Source organism: Manis pentadactyla, chromosome 10 (genome assembly GCF_030020395.1).
Source record: "Manis pentadactyla isolate mManPen7 chromosome 10, mManPen7.hap1, whole genome shotgun sequence".
Classification (NCBI taxonomy): Eukaryota; Metazoa; Chordata; class Mammalia; order Pholidota; family Manidae; genus Manis; species Manis pentadactyla.
Genome location: NC_080028.1, coordinates 3,810,357 through 3,830,944, shown reverse-complemented (window position 1 = coordinate 3,830,944; position 20,588 = coordinate 3,810,357). Strand labels below are relative to the sequence as shown.

At 45.5% G+C, this 20,588-nt stretch overlaps 1 protein-coding gene across 2 annotated transcripts in view; it reads left to right on the top strand.

The window, feature by feature from the left end:
* Positions 1–20,588, top strand: part of ATXN10 (ataxin 10) — a 173,036-nt gene that overhangs the window by 141,837 nt on the left and 10,611 nt on the right. For both annotated transcript variants that reach the window (XM_057486289.1, XM_036906593.2), the window contains one exon: positions 2,366–2,429. In XM_057486289.1, the coding sequence (XP_057342272.1) occupies positions 2,366–2,429 (64 nt within the window). The remainder of the gene's footprint in view (positions 1–2,365; positions 2,430–20,588) is intronic.

Sequence of the window (20,588 nt, the reverse complement as noted above, 5' to 3'; positions counted from 1 at the left end):
ATTTATAGGGACAGATTCTTGAGCATTCCCAGGCCCAAAAAATAACCTACCAGATCATGCCAAGTAACACTAACATGCAATAAAAGCAGGAATGATGTGGTAAGTACACAGCCTGTAAAAGTGGAGATGATGTGTGTACCGTGTGGTTTCCTGGGAAAGGGTCAGGGCTGCGGCAAGCCCCCTGGAAGGCTCAGAGCAGGTGGTGATGGGGTTGGGATTCTGGGAGGTACAGGACACCGAGGTGCAGGAGAGAGAACAGAGGGGTCCTGTGTTAACATCTCATCGTTGTCTCAGCACCTGAGGGCAGGCAGGTTGCAATGTGCACACCTTCTGCCTGCCTGCCTCGGTGTCCACGGGAGAGGTTTGTCGTCTGCTACGGCTGACATGGCTGCTGTGGAAGGCCTGAAACATGGCAGTGTGCTTGACTGCTTAGCCTCACACCTTTTTCTGTCTCACAGTCTCCAAAGGCTCTCAGACATCCTGCAGACCTGCCCTGAAGCTCGTGCCCTTTCAGAAGGAAAGGCATGCTTTTCTGCAATCTTCACAGGCAGCGCTGGTAGTCGTAGCAGAAATCTCACACAAGGGATCACGTTCAGGTCCCGCACAGCTTAAGCTCCCTTCCAGGCCAGTTTTGATTTGTGTCCTTTTCTCTTGCAGTCGCCTCCGCTCTTTTCTGCCAGTTCTTGGCCACAGATCCAGAGCCGCCTCAGTGTCATCCCTGTTGATTTCCCAGAGCCAGTCTCCTTAGCCAGCGTCACTGCTGGCACATTTATTGTTGTTGATTCGAAGCCTTTAAAGTCGTTCACTGCATCAGGACGCAGTTCCCTCCAAATGCCATTACTTACTGAGACTGTTAGCCTATTGAGAGAATCTCCAGGGGCTGGTGATTGCCAGTTTTATATGGTCTTTCCAGATGTCTCTAAAGATGCTGTGGAGGTGCCCACTCTGCACGCACAATAAAACGCATCCCACTTTGCATGTAATGAGCCTTAATTGCGGCTGTTAGGCCTTGGGCATACAGTGGCAGCAACAGAGTAGTGTTTGGGGTAAGAATGTGAAACATGTTACCGCTGTGCTTGGTAATGCCAGGTGGGCGGGTGGCACAGTGATTGACAATCAGGGGACACTCACTGCCAAGGTAGTTTCCTCTACATTATTTTCAGCAAAAAAACCAACAGCTCCAAACTCAGTACTCAGGGGCAAAGAGCTTGAGTATTCCAGCCGCTTGGACATGAAGGAAGCACCCTCCAGCGTGTGCCCCTGAATTTCCTGAGTGGCTCATGAGGAGAGGCCGAAGCGTCACCGAGGTGCTGATGGTAGGCAGTAGGGTCAGCCTGCCCCGTGAGGCTGTGTCCCTCAGCCTGCTTTCCTTCTATGGAAATAAATGCCTTGCTAGGCATTTTCCCCAGTAAATTGTAGTTTCATCACAGTTCAACACTTACTTCTACAAGTAACTGCTTTCTGCAATTACTTTCTTCAGATCTGGGAACTTTCTGGCAGCTTCAGTATCAGCCACAGCGGTGTCACCAGTAACTTTAAGCTGTGAAGCTGCCCTCGCCTAAGAACCCGTCAGACCTGCCATGACCCCCTTTAAGTTCCACTCTCATGAGACTTCCAGTGCCGTTGTCCCATGCCTCCCTCTCAGCTTGTTACAAAGACTGGATCCGCTTGAGTGTAAGGCAGCATCACAGACACCACCCTCTGCACGCCCACCAGTCCACTCCAGCTGCACTTCTGTTTCATCCACTGTTGGGTGCTGACCAAGGGGACCACTCTGCTGCCAGCGGAACCAGTATAGCTCCGGCAGCTCTCGGGAGCCGTTCGCTGCGTGTGTAAATGGTACCAACAGTGGATGTGGACAGCTTCAACGCTACCCAGTGTCATGTCATTCGCCACTGTTGACATGCTTAACTACAGCCGGTTACACTAAGTGTAACACCCTTACAAGCTCTCTTACGGCTTTTCTGATACCTAGGACCCGTGTTGCTGAAATAAATCGAGATTAAGTACAGCTGCTCCCAGACAGTCCAAAACTATGGAAGCTGGACACTGACGTGCCGAGCGTGGCTCCCGGGAGGGGAGCTTGCTGCTGCTTTAACGCCCACTGCAGAGCAAATACTGGACACTAATTTGGCTTTTTGCCTTTTTTTGTAAAAGCAAAATCCTCTTTAGATTTTCTCGGTTAACAAAGCAGGTACTAATACGATGACACAGCATGAACTTTTGAAAAGTGGGGGATACCTGTAATTGCACAAACAATATTCTAGCAACAAGTAGGGAAATAAAAAAGGGGGAAAATGCTGTGCAGTCTCTGACCCCACCCAGGCCGTGTTCACTGTGTAATTTGTATCCTCCTTCTCTCTAGGTAAATGAACTGGATGGCATTCCCTTGATCCTGGACAGCTGCAGCATCGATGACAGTAACCCCTGTATCCTTGCACGTGACTCACTAAGCATCCGTTCACAGTCGGGGGGACTTCCTGGTATTCATTTGCAATGTGTAGTGGGCTGGCTTTCTTGTTCGCTTGTTTTTAAGAACTAAGCCACTTTCTCAAAGTCAGGGTGCTGGAGTGTCACTCCTGCAGCCTATGCAGTGTAGTGAGCTCAGGTTTTCTGGGTGAATGGGACCCTCTAATCCAGCATTCCTGCAGAAAGTGCTTTAAAGCTCTGGGGCACAAACAGCTCATCCATGGCCCCTGTGTGCTGCATGTCACCAATGTCACCTTTTTAAACTGTGTACCTATCCTTGGAGTGTATGTGAAGAATTTTCTTTTTTTGCTATAGAGAGTATACACATCCAGTCCTACCATTTTAACAGTGGTTTGGCCTCATAGAAACAGGAGCACTCTGACCCCCAGGAGCAGGGAGAAACGTTTCAGGGGCCCTCGATTCTCGTTTTTGATGGTCCTGTGTTCCCTGCCACTTCACCAGGCAGTCGTACTGTCAGAAACTGATCAAGTACAGTGGTGAGGAACCTGGGACAGGGGTACCGGCTAGCAGGCTTGAGAAGACCTTCCCCAGTGAGAAAGCCAAACTCAGCCCAATTGCTTGCCTGGCTCTGCATGACCTTGCGCTGATTGCCTGTGGGGCGGGGAGGGGCTTGAGTAAGGGCCTTGGGAGTATGACCCTGTGGGGGACCGTGGGGAGCCCATCCTCAGACCAAGGGACAGAGGAGCAGGGGCATTTAAAACAATTCCCCTCGCTGTGTCTGTCAAGAGCAGAGAAGGAGCTGATGAAAAACATGTGTTTCAAAGTAAGTAGATTGAGAAACACTTATTACTGTACCAAAGATGCTGTCACTCAGCTGATGAGTGATGGAGGAAAGTCTCCTATTTGAAAGAGCGCGATAGCTGACAAGCTCGGGGAAAGACAGCCTCAGAAGGCTCCTCTCCAAGGCGACAGGGTTGGTTCCCTGCGCTGCACGCTGTGTTGTGATCAGACACTGCAGGTCCCCAAAAAAGGAAAGGGAGGGAAAAGCTCTTAGGAAGGAAGGTTCTGGGGCAGCTGCAGCTGCTGCATTTCCTCATGAAAAAGATGACTTACTATGAAAAATGAACCAACCCCCAGTTTTACATTCATATTCCCTGAATTGACCTTCTAGTGAAAAGGCTTTGTTATCACTGGTCACTGACTATTGCACAGGGCACATCGCAGCTCTGCAGCCAGGCTGCGTGGGAGTCAGACGTACAGGGCTTTGCCTGGGCTGCGTCCTGCCAGCGTCGTTCGTTCATTCCCGTCTTCCCTCACAGGCATCTATCGAGTCCTTCCTCTGTTTACACACCTGCCTTACTTAATCCTGACAACCCCACCATGTGGGTGCTCTCATCATCATCCCCATTTTTTAGATGAGGAGATAACTGAGGTGAGACTCCCAAGGGCCTGTCCTGAAGTCAGACCCAGAATTTACGCTTGCCGTGCACCAGACTCTGAGCCCCTTGCAATGCTGCCTCCTTAGAAGTCACTGGGAGGGGGCAGAACACACACAGAGAAACCCCAGGAACATGCTCGTGTGGCAGAGAAATCATTCAAAATTATAAATGGAGAACATTTAAGTGGATAATCTGGTTTTTAAAACCAGATAACTGGTTTTTATAGTGATAATGAAACACTGCAGTATCACGGAATCTCCTCTAAATTGTCAAGAAAAGTTAAAGTATTACATTTAGTGTTGTACATATTCAGTAATTCTTTGGAGTTTTATTTGTTAAAGCCTACCAGGTTGAAAAGGCATGTAAAATATGCATAAGATAGGAGATACATACTAAATTTTCAGAGAAAGGGAGAATGATGGAGAAAGGCCAGAAATGAATAGCATCAGAGCCTAGGGATTCGGTTTTTAGGTGTGAGCCATAAATCAGACCCTGCCTTTCCTAGTAGCCGGAGCGCGTGGGGACCTGCAGGGGTCACAGGGTAAAATCACAGCACGGCCCCCCAATGCTGTTTCTCCGCTCCTGCCCACAGGCACGGTTTCTGAAGAGCTACCTGAGTACCCTGACCCTGCCTCACCCCTCATTCACTTATTTCCCTCTATTCTTATATTTTATCCTGCCCTGTATTTTTTATTCATCGGTACACCTTTTTAAAAATGCCACCAGCTGTTGATGGGGGAATGCCATCTCTGGCTCCATCCTTTATATTTTTCAATTCACTTTCATAGCTCTTTTTTCTTACAGTTGCTTATATATATCTAAGTAATACGCTTTGCTATTATTGTCTTTGTTATGTCTCTTGATATATCAAATTTTGATATTATCAAAAGAAATATTAAAGAAATAGTTTCCTACCTCAGATCATGATGATAATCTGTACTGTCTTCTTAGTACCATCTAGTTTTACCTTTTATATTTTGGTCTCTAATTCATTTGGAGTTGATTTTTGTGTATGGTGTGAGTTAGGGGCATATTTCTTTATTTCTCCATATGGACACAGTTATCCAGCCAGGTTATTGAAAAAAACATGGTTGCTGATGGTGCTGCCACTTTTATCATAAATATCCGTAGATGTGTGGGTCCGTATTTGGACTCTGTTTACTTTTTCATCGGTCTCTTTGTCTGTCCCTGTAATACCACAATTTTGAGTACATTGCTTACTAACATTTCTTGGTATCAGTAGAGTCTTCTCTCTTCTAAGAGTGTTATGCATATTTTTGGTTATTTATATTTTCACATAGAGGCTTTAGAGCCAGCTTGTCAAATTCTGCACATTCGTGCTTGTGTGCTTATGTGCACACATACACATATTCACATATGTGCACACGTGAAATCACTCCAGCAAAAAGTTTAAAATCCCCACATATTGAGCTATTCATTGATACTACGTTGACTAAAATCAATTTGATGAGAACTGACATCTAAACAATACTGAGTTTTCTACCCCATGAACTTTGTGTGAGATTATCTTGCCCAAATCTAGGCTAATGTGAGCATTCCGAGCCCATTTAAGGTAGGCTGGGCTCAGCTATGGTGTCAGTAGGTTTGACATATTAAATGCATTTTCAGCTTAAAATATTTTCACATTACAAGGAGCTTATCGGGACATAACCCCACCATACGTCAAGGAAGATCTGTAGTTCATCTCATACTAGGAATGCTCTCCGGTTGCTTGTCTGCTTCTAGGCCTTTTCAGTAATCAGCTAGGAATTAAGTATTCTTTAGAAAGAAGTATGTCATGAAATCATGCTGGTATTTTTTATTTAAATGTAGAATTAACTTCTTTGATTTAACACTTCTTTTTGATGCTGGAAATCTGTTCCTAATGACATTAATTACCCATTTGCTTTAAACTAATTATCTAAATAATGGCTCGAGATAACTACTGATATTATTATGCAGAGACAACTGAATGCTGTTTCAAGTTTCATTAATTATATCTATTTAGGATGATTAATTTTCAGCTTTACACACACACACACACACACACACACACACACACACACACACACACACATTTTCAGCTCCATTGCATGGATTTGGGTATGCATTATTTTGGTTACCATACATTTAAATTGTTTTCTAATTTTTATTATGGCTTCTTTCTGATCCATGGGTTATTTAGAAATGCATTTCTTAATTTCTAAACAAATAGTATTTCCTAGTTATCTTTCAGAGATTGATTTCTAGCATAAATGCATCATGATCAAAGAGCACATTCATAATGTTCTTCATCCTGTGAAATCTTATCAAGATTTGCTTAATGACCGAGTATATGGACAGTCTGTATGTGTTTGGAAAGCACACCTATTCTTCAGTACAGTGCAGTATTTTATACATGTGCATTAGGTCAAGTTTGTAAAGTTTTTATATTTTTACTGATGTTTTTGTTTACTTTGGTTTATCAGTTACAGAGAGAGATGTTTTAAAACATCAACCTATGATTATAAATTTGGGCATTTCTCTTGTTAGGTACATGCATTTTCCCTTAAATGTCTTGAAACAATGTTATTAGGTAAAGGTGTATAATAGGTCCTGAAAAATGGCCCTGGTTCCATTAGGAAGTGGTTTTCTTTACCTCTAAAAATTATTTTTGCCTAATATTAATATAGCTACTCTAGATTGCTTTTGATAGGTATTTACATGATATAACGTTTTCAGTCCTCTCGTTTTCAATCTTTCTATATCACAGGTGTTTCCTGTAAACAACGTATAGTTGGTCTCTTTCTTAATCTAGTTCAAAGATGTTTGCCTTTTAGCTATTGCATTTAGCACATTTATATTTAATGTAATGACTGATTGACTTATAGTTCATCCTTGAACAACATGGGGTTAGGAGTGCTGACCCCCTGCACAGTCTAAAATCCATGTATAACTTTTGACTCCCCCAAAACTTAACTACTTAGCCTACTGTTGACTGGAAGCCTTCCTGATAACATAAATAGTCAGTTAACACCTATTTTGTATATTATATGTATTATATACTGTATTCTTACAGTAAAGTAAGCTAGAGAAAAGAAAATGCTTTTTAATTGTCTCAAATCTCCATTTTTTCAATGTATTTATTGAAAATAATCTACATATAAGTGCACCCAGGCAGTTCAGACCCATGTTGTTCAAGGGTCAGCTATAGGATATTAAACCTTTCTATTTGGCCTTCCTACTTTATTTTCTGTTCCTCTCTTTCTTGCTTTCTTTTGGGTTGCTTGTTTTATATAATTAAATGTCTTTTTTTAGTTTAAAAGTTCTTTATTCTTTTAGTAATAATTAATAATAATAATAAATAATAAGTTTTCCCTTCTGTTAATAATTCCCTGGGAAAATACAACATACATCCTTAACTTGCCTTAAAGGAAAGTCCAGTGTTCCTCAAAACTACCCCCTTCCCAGATAACACAGGACCTTTTAGCATCCCCCAACTTATATGCTTTTATTGTTGTACATTTTAGATCTGTTTTCAAACCCCATAAAATATTGTTGTTCTTTAAAGTCGGTGTTCATTTAGATCTATTCACATATTTAGTAGTTTCCCTGTCCTTCACCCCTTTTTCTTTATTTCCATTCACATATCAGGGATCATTTTCCCTCTGCGTAAAGTCCTTCTTTTAAAATTGCCTTTAAAAGTGGAGCCATAGGTGGAGAACTCATAGAGTTTGTTTGAAAATGTGTGCCTGATGCCAGTATTTTGTTGGGATAGCTGCAGGATCTCAACATTTCAATATATATACATTGATTTAATTCCACTATTTCTAGAATGGCATCTGCACCCTCTGTAGTGTCTGGTGTCCTCCATGCCACAGTGTCAGCTGTGGCTTCCTAGCCCCTCTGGCACCTTCTGCTCTTGTGTCCAGGTAGTCTTTGATTCCCACCCATTCAGTGTGGTCTTTTAAAACCAGAATGGGATCATTCCTCTGCCTCTTGGCTCTCCCTGTGCCTTCACCCCAATGACTGCCCAGTGTCCTTAGATAAATCGAAAGTCCCTAGCACACCCTAAAAGGTCCTCTGTGATCTTGCCCCTACCTGCCTCTTCAGTTTTCTCCAATGTTTTATCTATGTTATCCTTTTTGTTGAATTAATGAATCTTATTTTCTGTTGATGTTGACATGGGGAAATTAGGGTCTACTTTTTAAATTTGCCATTAACTCTTCAATTTAATTTTCACCCCTACCTCCCATTAAAGAAGCGAATCCCCCGAGTTTTGGGGGCACAGGGTCAGCTCTCTGGGGTTGGCTAAGCTCGTTGCTAGAGCTCCTCGTGTGGCCATGAACCACAGCCTTGTTACTCGTCAGCCTTTTAGCATCCGAAATTCTTTTTGTCCTTGTGGATTTGTGCTTTTTAAAAAAATCCAGTGGGGCTTCAAAGGAGAGTGTAGGTAGATGAACGTGTTCATAAGCTTTTCATTTGCTTTTGTCACCAGTCTCCCTGTGTTGCCAAAACCAATGAATGCTCTGTAGTCACATGTCACAACTCGGACCAATAGAATCAATCGCTTTCCCCTTAACACACTGCTTCTCTCTTGGCCGCCACGGTGGTACCTTCTCTTGGTTTTCCTCCTGTGTCTCTGGCTTCTCCTTCTCAGTCTCCTTTGTAGCTTCCTCTTCTACCCAGCTTGTAAATGTTGGGGTACTCCCAGGCCTTCCAGAACTAAGGAGTCCTCTTCTCAGTGTGTGTTGTCTCCTGATAGAATCCCACCCATTTTTTCCTTTATTCCTTTGTTCCCTCTGTTTATTGGGTGCCTGTCATGTCCCAGGCACTCTTCCGGGCCTTTGGAATGGCTGAATCCCGCAGGGATGCTATCCTGATCCCCCAGGCAAGAGATGACAGTGGCAGGAGCCAGGCTCATAACTGTGGAGATGGTGAGATGGAGCTGTATTCTGGGTATTCTCATGGCTTTAAATATCATCTGTTCACCTGTAGCTCCCAACATAATCTCTAGACCGAATTCCCTTCTGAGTCTCAGACTTATACCTCTCACACCCTGCCTAGCATGTTGCTTGTATGTCTTCCTGACATTGCACACGTAACATGTCCAGAGTTAAGCTATTAATCTCTCTCCATAAAACCGTCCCGTTATTCTCAGTATCTCAGGAAAATATCTCCATCCATCCAGTTGCTCAGTTCAGAAACCTGGGAGTCACTCATGATGCTGTTTCTCTCCCGCCTCTAAAGTGTCAGCCAGTCTTGCTGATTCTCCCTCCAGAGTGGGTCCCAATCCATCCACCTCCCTCATGTCCAGGGCCGCCAGCTACTTTGCACTTTAACCACCTGGCCTGATGTCAGCTGTGGCTTCCTTGCCCCTCTGTCACCTTCTGCTCTTGTGTCCAGGTAGTCTTTGATTCCCACCCATTCAGTGTGGTCTTTTAAAACCAGAATGGGATCATTCCTCTGCCTCTTGGCTCTCCCTGTGCCTTCACCTCCATGACCGCCCAGTGTACTTAGAATAAATCGAAAGTCTCTAGCACACCCTAAAAGGTCCTCTGTGATCTCGCCCCTACCTGCCTCTTCATTTTTCTCCAAAGTCCTGCTCCCCCTTATTTACCATTCTCAGACACTCTCTCCTTTTCATTGCTCAGATGCGGCTGGTTTCTTCCCTCCAGGCAGACCTCCTTCCCTGAACCACTCTGCCCTGGTTGGGCCCTCCTTACTTCATGCCCAGCTTCCTTCCTCTCAGCCTCATCCAAGTGTCTGGAGCCCAGTCGAGGTGAAGTCGCTCCTGTGAGCACCTCCTCTTCCTGCAGTTTGCACAGTCTGTCATTAAACATTTGTGCATTTACATCTTTATCACCCTCTGGACCAAGCACCATGAGGGCAGGACCATTTTCTCTGCTTTCGCCTTCATACCATACGCCACTGTCCAGCACATAGTACATGTCCAACAAGTATTCCTCAGACGGACAGATGAATGAGTGAAACAATGAACAGATAGCAGCTTGGTGGAGTGTGCGTGTTTATTTTGACAGGGGAGTGGTTGTAAGCACAAGAGAAATGTCCCCCGTGGGTCTGTGATTCCTTTGTTCATTAAGCAAGCTTGGTTTGGCAGTGATATTATTTCAGGCTTGTTTGGTTTTTAACCCCTTCTTCTGATAATTAACACCAGCCAAGCTTTTCATGAACTTCAATTTCAATATTTTGTTTTAAAGAGAAATAGATATTTTGGATATGCTTAGACTAAGGATCGGTGCTGATGTTAAATATTAGTTAATAAAAAATACCTCCATCCTCTGATCACTGTGGATCAGTCGGCCATGTGCACGTACAAACGCCGTCCACGGGATGGGGGTGAGGGCTCGCAGTGCCTTCGGGTGGCAGTCCTTGCTGTCCATGGGAAATCCGTGGTTAGGACCCTGTGAAAGACTTCTGCTTTCTCAGCCACCCTTGCAAACAGGAACTTCTGGCCGGCAGCTCAGAGTAAACAAGAGGAAAACTCCCCCAATCAGCAGCGAGGCTGGGAGGCTTACTGCCCCATTTCTTCGGGGAGCTTGTAGAGGCCAGCAGGGATTTCCAGTTTCAGGGAAAACCAGCATGTCGAAGGGGTGCCTACCTCTGGAGGAGCCCCTTGGCTACTGCGGCCGCTGCTTCCGGGGGCGCCAGCCCAGCTGTTCACCCGCCCGCTCACTGTGGGTCACCCACAGTAATGACATAGTAGCAGCCGCCTTCGGAAAATTCCAGCACCCCTACCACGGAGTCAATTTCTTATTTGTCAGTTTATTGTGGCAAGTGGGAATTTTTTCTTGTTGTTGTTTCCAAATAGAAACAGCTGAACTTTATTTGAAATATTTTTCTTTCATCCTTGTTTGATCTATGTTTTGATCAGCTGTCCTTGATGTGGGGTTTTTATATTGTTTTTATTGGAAGGGGGAGGGGAGGGATAGAATGAGAGTGCAAAACAAGGCTTTTTTTCCTATTCTTTTCTTTTTTCCTTTCTTTCTCCTTTTTTTTTTTTTGCAGGGGGTGAGGAGGATGTAAGACCTCATTTTGAGGCTTCAGTTGCATACAGAAACGTTGCAGGTTATGGGAATAATAACCAGTATTTTTCCCAGTGTCCTATGTTGAGGGAATATGGCAAAGCAGCAGGATCATCAGCTCTGGCGCTAAACAGACCCAAGTTCTGCCACTTATAACTTCCATGCACTTCACTTAACCCATTGAGTTTTAGCTTCTTTGTCTGTGAAACAGGGCCCAGCCCCACAGGCTATGGTGAATGTGAGATGTCATATTTGTGAAGTGCCCAGCATATACTTTCTCAACAAATAAATGTTCTTGTACAAATATCCTATTAGAGCTCCTAATCCCTATGAGAAAGGTGAATTTTCACCTGTGATTGTACTGTGAGTCAGTGGTAAAACTCACAGAGAATTCAGAAACAGATTCACACACACAGCAGAGGCCCACTGCAGTTCAGGAAGAAAAGAATGGTTCTTTCCATAGTTGGTGCTGGACCAATTCAGTATCCATAGTGAGGAAAAACCCACCACCCCTACCTCACACCATTCACAAATGCTAATTCAAGATGAGTCATAGACTAGATGTGAAAGGTGAAACAAAAGAGGAGGAGTCATAGGGGAACATGGTTACTATCATGGGGCAAGCAAAGATTTCTCAAATAAGACATGAAAGTTGTAACTGAAAAATGCTAACTCTGAGAGACTTGGAAAAGACATCTGCATTACTGGTACCTTAGAAAGGACTCATATTCATGATATACAAAGAACTCTTACCAAAAACAAGGAAAAATCCTTCAGTTTTTAAAAATGGACAGAAGACTCACAGCAGTTCACAGAAGAGGGAATCCCGGTGGCCGATGAGCACAGGGGAGGCGCTCAGCTCACTGGTCTGGGGAATGCAAATTTAACCCGGAGTAAGGGGCCCGGCAGAATGGCTGACAAGCGGCATTGGCAAGGAGGGGGAGCAGCCTGGGCTCTAATACGTGGCTGGTGAAAATGCAGATTGGAAAATCCCTTAGAGAACTTTTGGCAGTGTCTCCTAACACCAACCACACACCTGCCCTGCAGGCCTGCAGTTCCACCCCCGAGCACCTCCCCGAGAGGAATGCATACATGTGGCTACCAGGGCGTGTGCAGGAGCGCTCACAGTGGCTTTATTTATAATAGCCCCGAGGTGGAAACTTCCCCAGTGTTCATCAGTGGTAGAGCATATGAACAGTGTTAGGTCCATACCATGGGTACTATACAGCACGGAAGAGGAGTGAACTGCCCTGTCAACCAATGGGTGGGTCTCATTAACATTACTGAGCTGAAGAAGCCAGATTCAAAGCGAGTAAATACCGTGTGGTTCCCTTTACAGGAAGCTCAAGAACAAGCTAGATTGATTTGTGGTGACGGAAGTCAGCCTCTCCTCCCCTGAAGGGGAAGGGACTGTCTTCTGTTTATTTGTGTCCCTTTATTAAACAGCTGATAAACCCTCACTGATCATTTCTTCAGTTGTTGAACTGATACTAGTTGAAAACTAGAAAACCTCTTAATGCTGTTTTGCTTTAAAAAGACAGACTTTGGGTTTGGCTTCCCAATGGTAAAATTTGTTTTTTTTTTTAAGCCTCTCGTTGATTTCCTTACCCCTCACCTAGTGCAGGTGAAGATGGGCAAACTCTTCCCCCCCAACCAAAGCAAACCAGTGCACACACAATTTCTCCCGTTAGCAGCGGCCTCCTGGGGCCCCGTGTGCTGTGCGCCCAGCGTGGGGCTAAGGATGGGGTGATGCGTGGGTGCAGCACCACGGCAGGACAAGTACCTCAGTGCACCACACACATGCACATGCAGGTAGAGGGCTCACCTGAATAGACCCATTCAAAGTGGCAGAAGGAAGGAGACCTGTTTTATGTAGCAGTGATGGTATCCTAGCAACTAGCTCCCCAGGCCCTGAAGCCAAACATTGGAGTCGGATGTAACCTGTGGAGGCTTTCACAAGAGGGGCTCTTTCCTTGTTCAGGTGTTTTATTTAGCAAATAGTCAAACTATTTTAAAATTAGACTGAAATGAAGCGCTTCAAATTGTACTTCTTCAGATTGTCAGATTGTCTACTTAGCTTTTAGTTACGTGTCTCACATTTTCTCACGTCCCTAAAATCAGACAGGCTGGAGATAAACAGTATGGCAGCGCGCCACGAGGGCTGCCGAGCAGCAGGAGGTTCTTCCCAGGAGCACCCTGGGGGACCTCGAACAAGCCACAGAGTCCTTTGCTTTGGCTTGCAAAGCCTGGTCTGCTCAGCCATTCCCCTGCCTCTGAGAGGCCAGAGTGTATCAGGTTCTGCTTTATCTTTTTTGCACTAAGAACAAAATTGCTTGAGACATACTCTCACTTAGGTTAGAAAATGGGAGTCTGTCCTTTCCCAGGGTAAGTGCCCAGTATGAACGTGGTCTGCAGTGGCCCTGTCACTCTCGTTCTCGTGCAGCCTGAGTGGGGACCGTGGCAGGGCTATACTTACCCTGCAAGTGGCCTTGGAAGCTGCCTCCTTGGACTTCCTGTCACTAGCCATCTGGCTTTGAGATGACACAGTGTTATTTTAATTTTACTTCTCAGTGGTTACTGTTAATGTTTTAGGTGCCACTGTGTAAATTCATTTGAAACCAGAAACAAAACTTGATGCAAACATTTATTGCCTTTAATTCTCAGTGTTTCGGATCAGCTCCTCATGGCTGGTTAATTTAAGGGAATCTGTCTGATGAGTACAACTTTAAGGAAACTACGTCCCTGGGAAAACATCTAGAAATCGTTGCCTAAATAATTTCACCTTAATAGTCCTTCCGTGGTAGTTGTGAGTTTGCTGACCTAAGAAAGTATTTTTAACTTGGAAACAATAAAAAACTACATGAAATATTTGTTCATTGTTACATCATTCTGATTTTTTTCCTCAGTGTTGTGGGTTGTTTTTTTTTTTTTTGGCAAAAGCTTTTTATTTATCATAAAGCACTGTTGGGGATTTTTGGGGTTTTGTGTGTTTTTTTTGATATCGTTAATGTACAGTTACTTGAACAACATTATGGTTACTAGAGGCCCCCTATTATCAAGTCCCCCCCACATACCCCATTACAGTCACTGTCCATCAGCATAGTAAGATGCTATAGTCACTACTTGTCTTCTCTGTGCTATACTGCCCTCCCCATGCCCCTGCTACATTGTGTGTGCTAATTGTACTGCCCGTTTTCCCCCTTATCCCTCCCTTCCCACCCACCCTCCCCAGTCCCTTTCCCTTTGGTAACTGTTAGTCCTTTCTTGGGTTCTGTGATTCTGCTGCTGTTTTGTTCCTTCAGTTTTTCCTTTGTTCTTATGCTCCACAGATGAGTGAAATAATTTGATATTTGTCTTTCTCTGCCTGGCTCATTTCACTGAGCATAATACCCTCTAGCTCCATCCATGTTGTTGCAAAACATAGGACTTGTTTCCTTCTTATAGCTGAATAATATTCCATTGTGTGTATGTACCACCTCTTCTTTATCCATTCATCTATTGATGGACACTTAGGTTGCTTCCATTTCTTGGCTATTATAAATAGTGCTGCAATAAACATAGGGGTGCATATGTCTTTTTCAAACTTGGCTGCTGCATTCTTAGGGTAAATTCCTAGGAGTGGAATTCCTGGGTCAAATGGTATTTCTATTTTTAGTTTTTTGAGGAACCTCCATATTGCTTTCCACAATGGTTGAACTAGTTTACATTCCCACCAGCAGTGTAGGAGGGTTCCCCTTTCTCCACATCCTTGCCAACATTCGCTGTTGTTTATCTTCTGGATGCTGGCCATCCTAACTGGTGTGAGGTGATATCTCATTGTGGTTTTAATTTGCATTTCTCTGATGATTAGTGATGTGGAGCAGTTGTGGGGTTTTTTTAAGACTATTTTTTAAAAGCAGTTTTAGGTTTACAACACAATTGAGAGGGCAGTACAGAGATTTCCCATATTCCCTACCCTCACGTGCATGGCCTCCCCCGTTACCAGCATCCCCGCCAGATGATTGGTACTTTTGCCACAATTGGTGGACCTACATTCACATGTCGTGTCGCCCAAAGTCCATAGTGACCAGGGTTCACTCTGGGTGTTTTACAGTCTGTGGGCTTGGACAAATGTGTAATGCCATGTCCACCATTGCAGGGTCACACAGAGGGTTTTCGCTGCTCCAGACCCTCTGTTCATCCCTCCCTGCCCTTCTGACTGACTCCGTAGTTTTGCCCTTTCTAGAGTGTCAGATAGTTGGAATCACACAGTGTGTAGCTTTTTCAGATTAGCTTCTTTCGCTTAATAATAAGCATTTAAGTGTCCTCCATGTGTTTTCATGGCTTGATAGCTCATTTCATTTCTAGTGCTGAGTACTAATTCCATTGTCTGAATGGACTAAAGACTTGGTTTTCAAAGGTGTTTTCTCAAGCAGTGTTTATATCATAGTCATTCTGAAGTCCTCCCCAGGGTCTCTGTATAGTGTGAAGTATAGTATAAGGAGAGCTTTTACAGTTCTGAACATTGTATTTCAGAAATTTTACATCTAACATATAGATTAGACCACAAAGGAGTAAGTCTGAAACAGCCTGAAATTCACATGCATGACAGGTTCCTTCAAACGCTGCCCTTGTGCGGCCGCACTCCCAGTGCAGAGAGCCTGTGTGCACAGAGCGTGCTGGGTACCCATACCTTACGTCTGTCCTGAAATTAGCATTAGTACGCGTTAGTACGCAGCACCTTGGCAGGTCCCATTTGCCGTTGTCCTCCCGACGGCTCAGGATCCCAGCAGTGCTGAGGATGAAGCCCTGCCTTCAGAAGAGCTGCGAGTTTGGGACCGACGTGTGCCTGCCTAGGGCTGTGCTGGCACATGGTGTCTGCTGACTTAGTATCATCATCATTATTAGGTTGTGTACATTTTCTTCTAAACTTAATTATTTGCCATTTTTCCTTTTACATTCACTTTATTAAAAAGCAGTGGCTTTTGGATATGTTTAGGATGTTAATAAATAACTTTTTAAAATTGACGTACTTAAATGCCATTGCCACACAGAATACGTGTTTCCTAAGAAACTTGAGAGACTGGGTTGCCTGGTTGTGGCATAGAGAAACATGTTCCTGCTAACCCTGACTAATGTCAGTATTTTTGTCTAAAATGACCTTAGCCAAATTTAGCAGTGACAGAAGAGTGTCTGGTCAAAACATCAGTGTGCCAGAACCGTCTCAGCCCTGTTAAACAGTAACTCCCCGGCTGTTTTGTTTGGGGATCATCATTCTTAGCAGGAAGTACTGTGTCCTCTGTACCACTCATTTTTCTGTGAGTTTGAGTGTTTGAGTCCGTGAAGGAATGAGCTCCGTGGAGCAGGCGCTCACCAGCCCTCTGAGTGAGTGAAGGAGCCGTGCGCCGAGCCCGGAGCCACAGTGAAGGCCTGAAACCTGCCCACAGGCTGTGGGAGGCGTCTCCGTGACCGGGTGCAGTGGGCTGGGCCAGGGGCCAGCTGGGGGGCCGCAGTAACCTGGAGGAATGAGGGGCGTGCTTCTGCCTGGAGTCGGCAGCCTCACATGGGGCAGCGGTGAGGGGAGGGAAGCCTCCAGTTACTTTGGGCTTTCTTCCCCTTGTGGTTTTGTAGATCCACACAATCCCTTCACTTAGACATTGGTCACAAATCCAGAAAATGTCAAAATAAAGCTAAGTTTCAGATATACTCACCCTTTCCACTCTGCCATTCTCGGAGGGAGAGACAGGGCTTGGACCCCAGGCAGTGGTCAGTGCCGTGTGGCTGGGAGAAATTGCCTGCCCCTGTCTGACAGCGGCAATGGGTTTCCGTGAGCTGCCCGCCAAGGCTGTTTGAGGAACGGACAGACCTTTTCTTCAGGGCTAAGTGAGTGCAGCTGAGAACTGCCCGTGCTGTGTGAAAGCCCCATTGGTGGACAGAAACCAGGCAAAACTGGAGGTGGGTTGCGGTTTGCCGAGGACCAGCACGGCCCTTAGGTTTCCGCATGAGTGCGTTGAGGCTGCTTTTACAAGGGATGCTTGTCGTCATTTTTGTTACTGGCCTAATTCCACATTCGCATAGAGGCTCACAGAGTAATGACTTGGTCAAGTGCAGATAGAGAGCCACACTTTCCAGTTAATAGTAGGAAACGCCAGTAACAAGCCAAAACATTTTCCCAATTTTTGAGAGGAACAAATATGTCAGAATAAAAAATTCTTCTGTCTCTCCTAAAGCATCCTTAGAAACAAGGACAGGTACTTCCTCTGGGCATTAGTAGAAAGCACTGGAAACCCTAACAGGTCTTCATGAAGGAAATGATGGGGAAGGCCACCACCCCCCTCCCACCCAGCCATCGGATACCTAGATGGCAGGGGCGGTACATCCTGGGTGATAGTGGGGAATCAGCAGGACAGTGGGACCCACAGAACCAGAAAGGTTTGAGGTGTTGGGGGCAGCAGTTCCTAGCGCCATCCGGGTGAGGGAACACAGGACCGGCATCTGGCCAGCCAGCTCACACTCAGGTCTCAGTTCAGCCCTAGCCCTAGTTTTTTAAAACTGCATTTATCTTGAAATAAAAGGTTCATAGCAAAAAGCAGAAAGAGCACATATGTGCTGTTGCAAATAATTACAAAACAGACATACATGTAACCAATGCCCAGGACAAGACAGAAAACGGGCCTCCCAGCAGAGCTCTGCCGAGCTGACGGGCGCACGCCCGCCCTGCACTCCTCGGCTCCAGTGCACACGTCCCCGCGGTGTGCCATGGGTTGGCCTCTTTTGAAATTCAAGTAAGTCGAATGATGGCTTGCACCGTTTTGTCATCTGTCTTCCACAGTCGTGATTGTGAGATGCACCGAGGTAGGTGGCTGTGTGCAGTTTGCCATGTAGTCCATGGCAAGGACACTGAGCATTTTACTCATTCCCTCGGCTGTTGGTGGACATTTGCTTATGTCCACTTTGGGGCTGTTGGAGTTACTGCTGCACAGCGCACAGATCTGGGCACGTGAGCATGGGCTTTTTCCTAGTTACAGAACTTCTGTGTTGTGGCTTCTGCATCTTCAACTTTATTCTAGGTGATGACAAACTTCAAATTCGGTTGTGCCCATTTATACTCCACCATCAGTGTGTGAGAGTTTCCTCAGCTCCATGTTCTTGCCAACACTTGATGCAGTTGGTTTTTAACTTTTAACCATTCTGATGGGTTTATTATGTCATTCATTTGGTGGTGGTTTAATTTCTCCAATCACTAATAAGCACATTTTTTTGTTTTGTTGACCATTTGGATTTCCTGTGTCATGACAAAGCTGTTCAGATTTTTTTTTTTTGCCCATATTTACGTTTTCTGACTTTTTATTGGTTCATAGGAATTTTTTCCATATTCAAGTTATAAATCCTTTATTCATTCATGTATATTAAAATTAGTCTCATCCAACCATGTTTTGTTCTGTTTTTATCTTTTGTTTTCCTTTATGGTATCTATTAGTATCTATTATTCTTGAGATGTAACTTACAGTACAATATGGAACTTGTCACTGAATGTCCGAGTGCATGTATGTGCCTAGATGGAGACCGAGAACCTTCCTGCCCCCCAGGAGACCCCCTTGCTCCTCTCCTCACCCAGCACCAACCCCCAGGCCTAACCTCTCTTCTGGCTTCTGTGGTGTGTGATGCATTTTCCCCTCTGTGGTTAGTGGTTTCTGTGTCTTGTTGAAGATCTGAGGTCATAAGGATAATCTTCTGTATTTTCATGTGAAAGCTTTACAGTCTAGCCTTTCCCGTTTGGATCCAAAGTATCTCCCAGAAGTTAATTCTTCCTTGTGGTGCACAGCAGGGGCTCAGTTTTGTCCCCTCTGTGGCTATTGGTTGTCCCAGTATTAAAAACACCTTCCTTTTGCCCGTGACTGTGCAGGGCCACCTTGCATAAGTCTTTGTCCTGTGGGCATGAATGTATTTCTGCTCTCTCTTCTCCATTCAAAATGTTGTGTTCTCTACCCTGTGTGATACTAAACTATCTTCATCACCACGACACTGTCATCTCCATACCAGGTAGAGCGCATTCCAAAAGCTGACGACCTCCCTCGTGATCCGTTCCCCGTGCTGATGGACACAGCCCACTGGTGTCCTCATCACCACTTTCGTCCACTCAGCACGTGTTTCTTGAGTATCTGCTCTGTTATGTGCAGCCACTGTTCCAGCTGCCGGGGAAGCAGTGGTAGCCCAGGAGAAGATGCCGTCAGCACTCGCGCAGAGCCTGCAGTTCTTGAGGACGGGCACATCAGCTTCTCTGGAGCAAGCAGCCCAGGCCTCACCCTCTGGAAGCCTCTGGTCCCAGAGCCCAAAATGCCCTTGCTAGACCCACCACTTATGCTTGATTACAAGCTCCCTGCAGGCAGACCACACCTAATCTACTTCATTTTCGGTGGTCCCTGGCACAGGGGGCAGGTAGTGAGTGCCGGCTTGCGTGGCCCTCCCCGATGGCTGTGTCCTGTCCCATGTCCTCAGCCCTTCCAAGCCTCCCTTCTCGTCCACCGGCTCCTCAAGCTCATTGCACCCGCCACGGGCACTCACTGCTCTGCCTGCCATGTCCCCGTCTACACCGGCCAAACCCTCCTCATTCTTATTTGAGAGGAGTCTTCCATGATCCCAGTTCAAACAAGGCCTCTTGCATTATTTCATCTTATCCATCTTAACCTTGCAGCAGTTACAGCAGTTTGTAATTACATGTTTATTCCTATTGAAAGTTCCAGGAAGATCAGGGCCGCTGCCATGGGCCTTCCATGTCTCGGACGCTTAGCTGATGCCCAGTGAGCAAACTGGTGAATAAGCACAGGCCCGCCCACAGACCTGCCGCCTCCCCTTTACCTCTGCCTCTTCACTGAAAACTGCCAAAGGGGGAATGCAGCCCTGGTGTCCTGCCTAACGAATCTGCATGTGGCTTCAGGTGCTGGCTGGGAAAGTGACTGATAAGAAGCGTAACCAGGCCGCGTCCCCTTGGGTGGCATGGCAGCAGCCAGAGAACTAATTGGCATGGATAACCGAATAGAATATTGACCTGGCTTTTTCTGTGTTACCCACAATCCATAGCCCAGCTTTGCTGACCTCAGTAAATCTCTAACAATAGCAGTAATATCAGATCTGTGTGTTTAAGAAGAATAGCTGATGTTATAGAGTGCCTCTTTGATGCCTGGCATTGTGGCTTTATTTAAGGTTCATGACCATTCCGTGAGGTGGATACTATTATCCCCATTATAAAAGAGGAAATTGAGGCAGAAAGGCTTTGTAAACGGCATGGCCATGAGCTGGTGAACAGTAGGAATGGCAGTTTGAACCTGGACTTTCTGACTTGAGGGCCCAAGGACTTAATCTCTCTGTCTCCTGCCATCATTTGACACATTGGGAAGTCGTTTGCCTCCCCCTTGTTCAGATGAGGAAACTGAGGCGAAAGGGAGTGAAGTCCTGTGCCCAGCTGGGAGGGTTCTTAACTCTTCAGCTTCCTGGACCCAATTCCAATGTGTGTTGGTGGGGAGGGGGGTTCTTCCCACATACACACCACCAGGGGATTCTCCGACACCAGCAGGGTGTCCGCGACCTCAACTCGATCTGATGCTCTCTGCCCGGAGACAGCGCCAGATACCCAGGTTAAGGGCTCCGTCCTACGAGACTGCCCTCCACCCCCACTCCAGACGCGAGCCACAAGCCCCAGGCAGTTCCCTGTGCT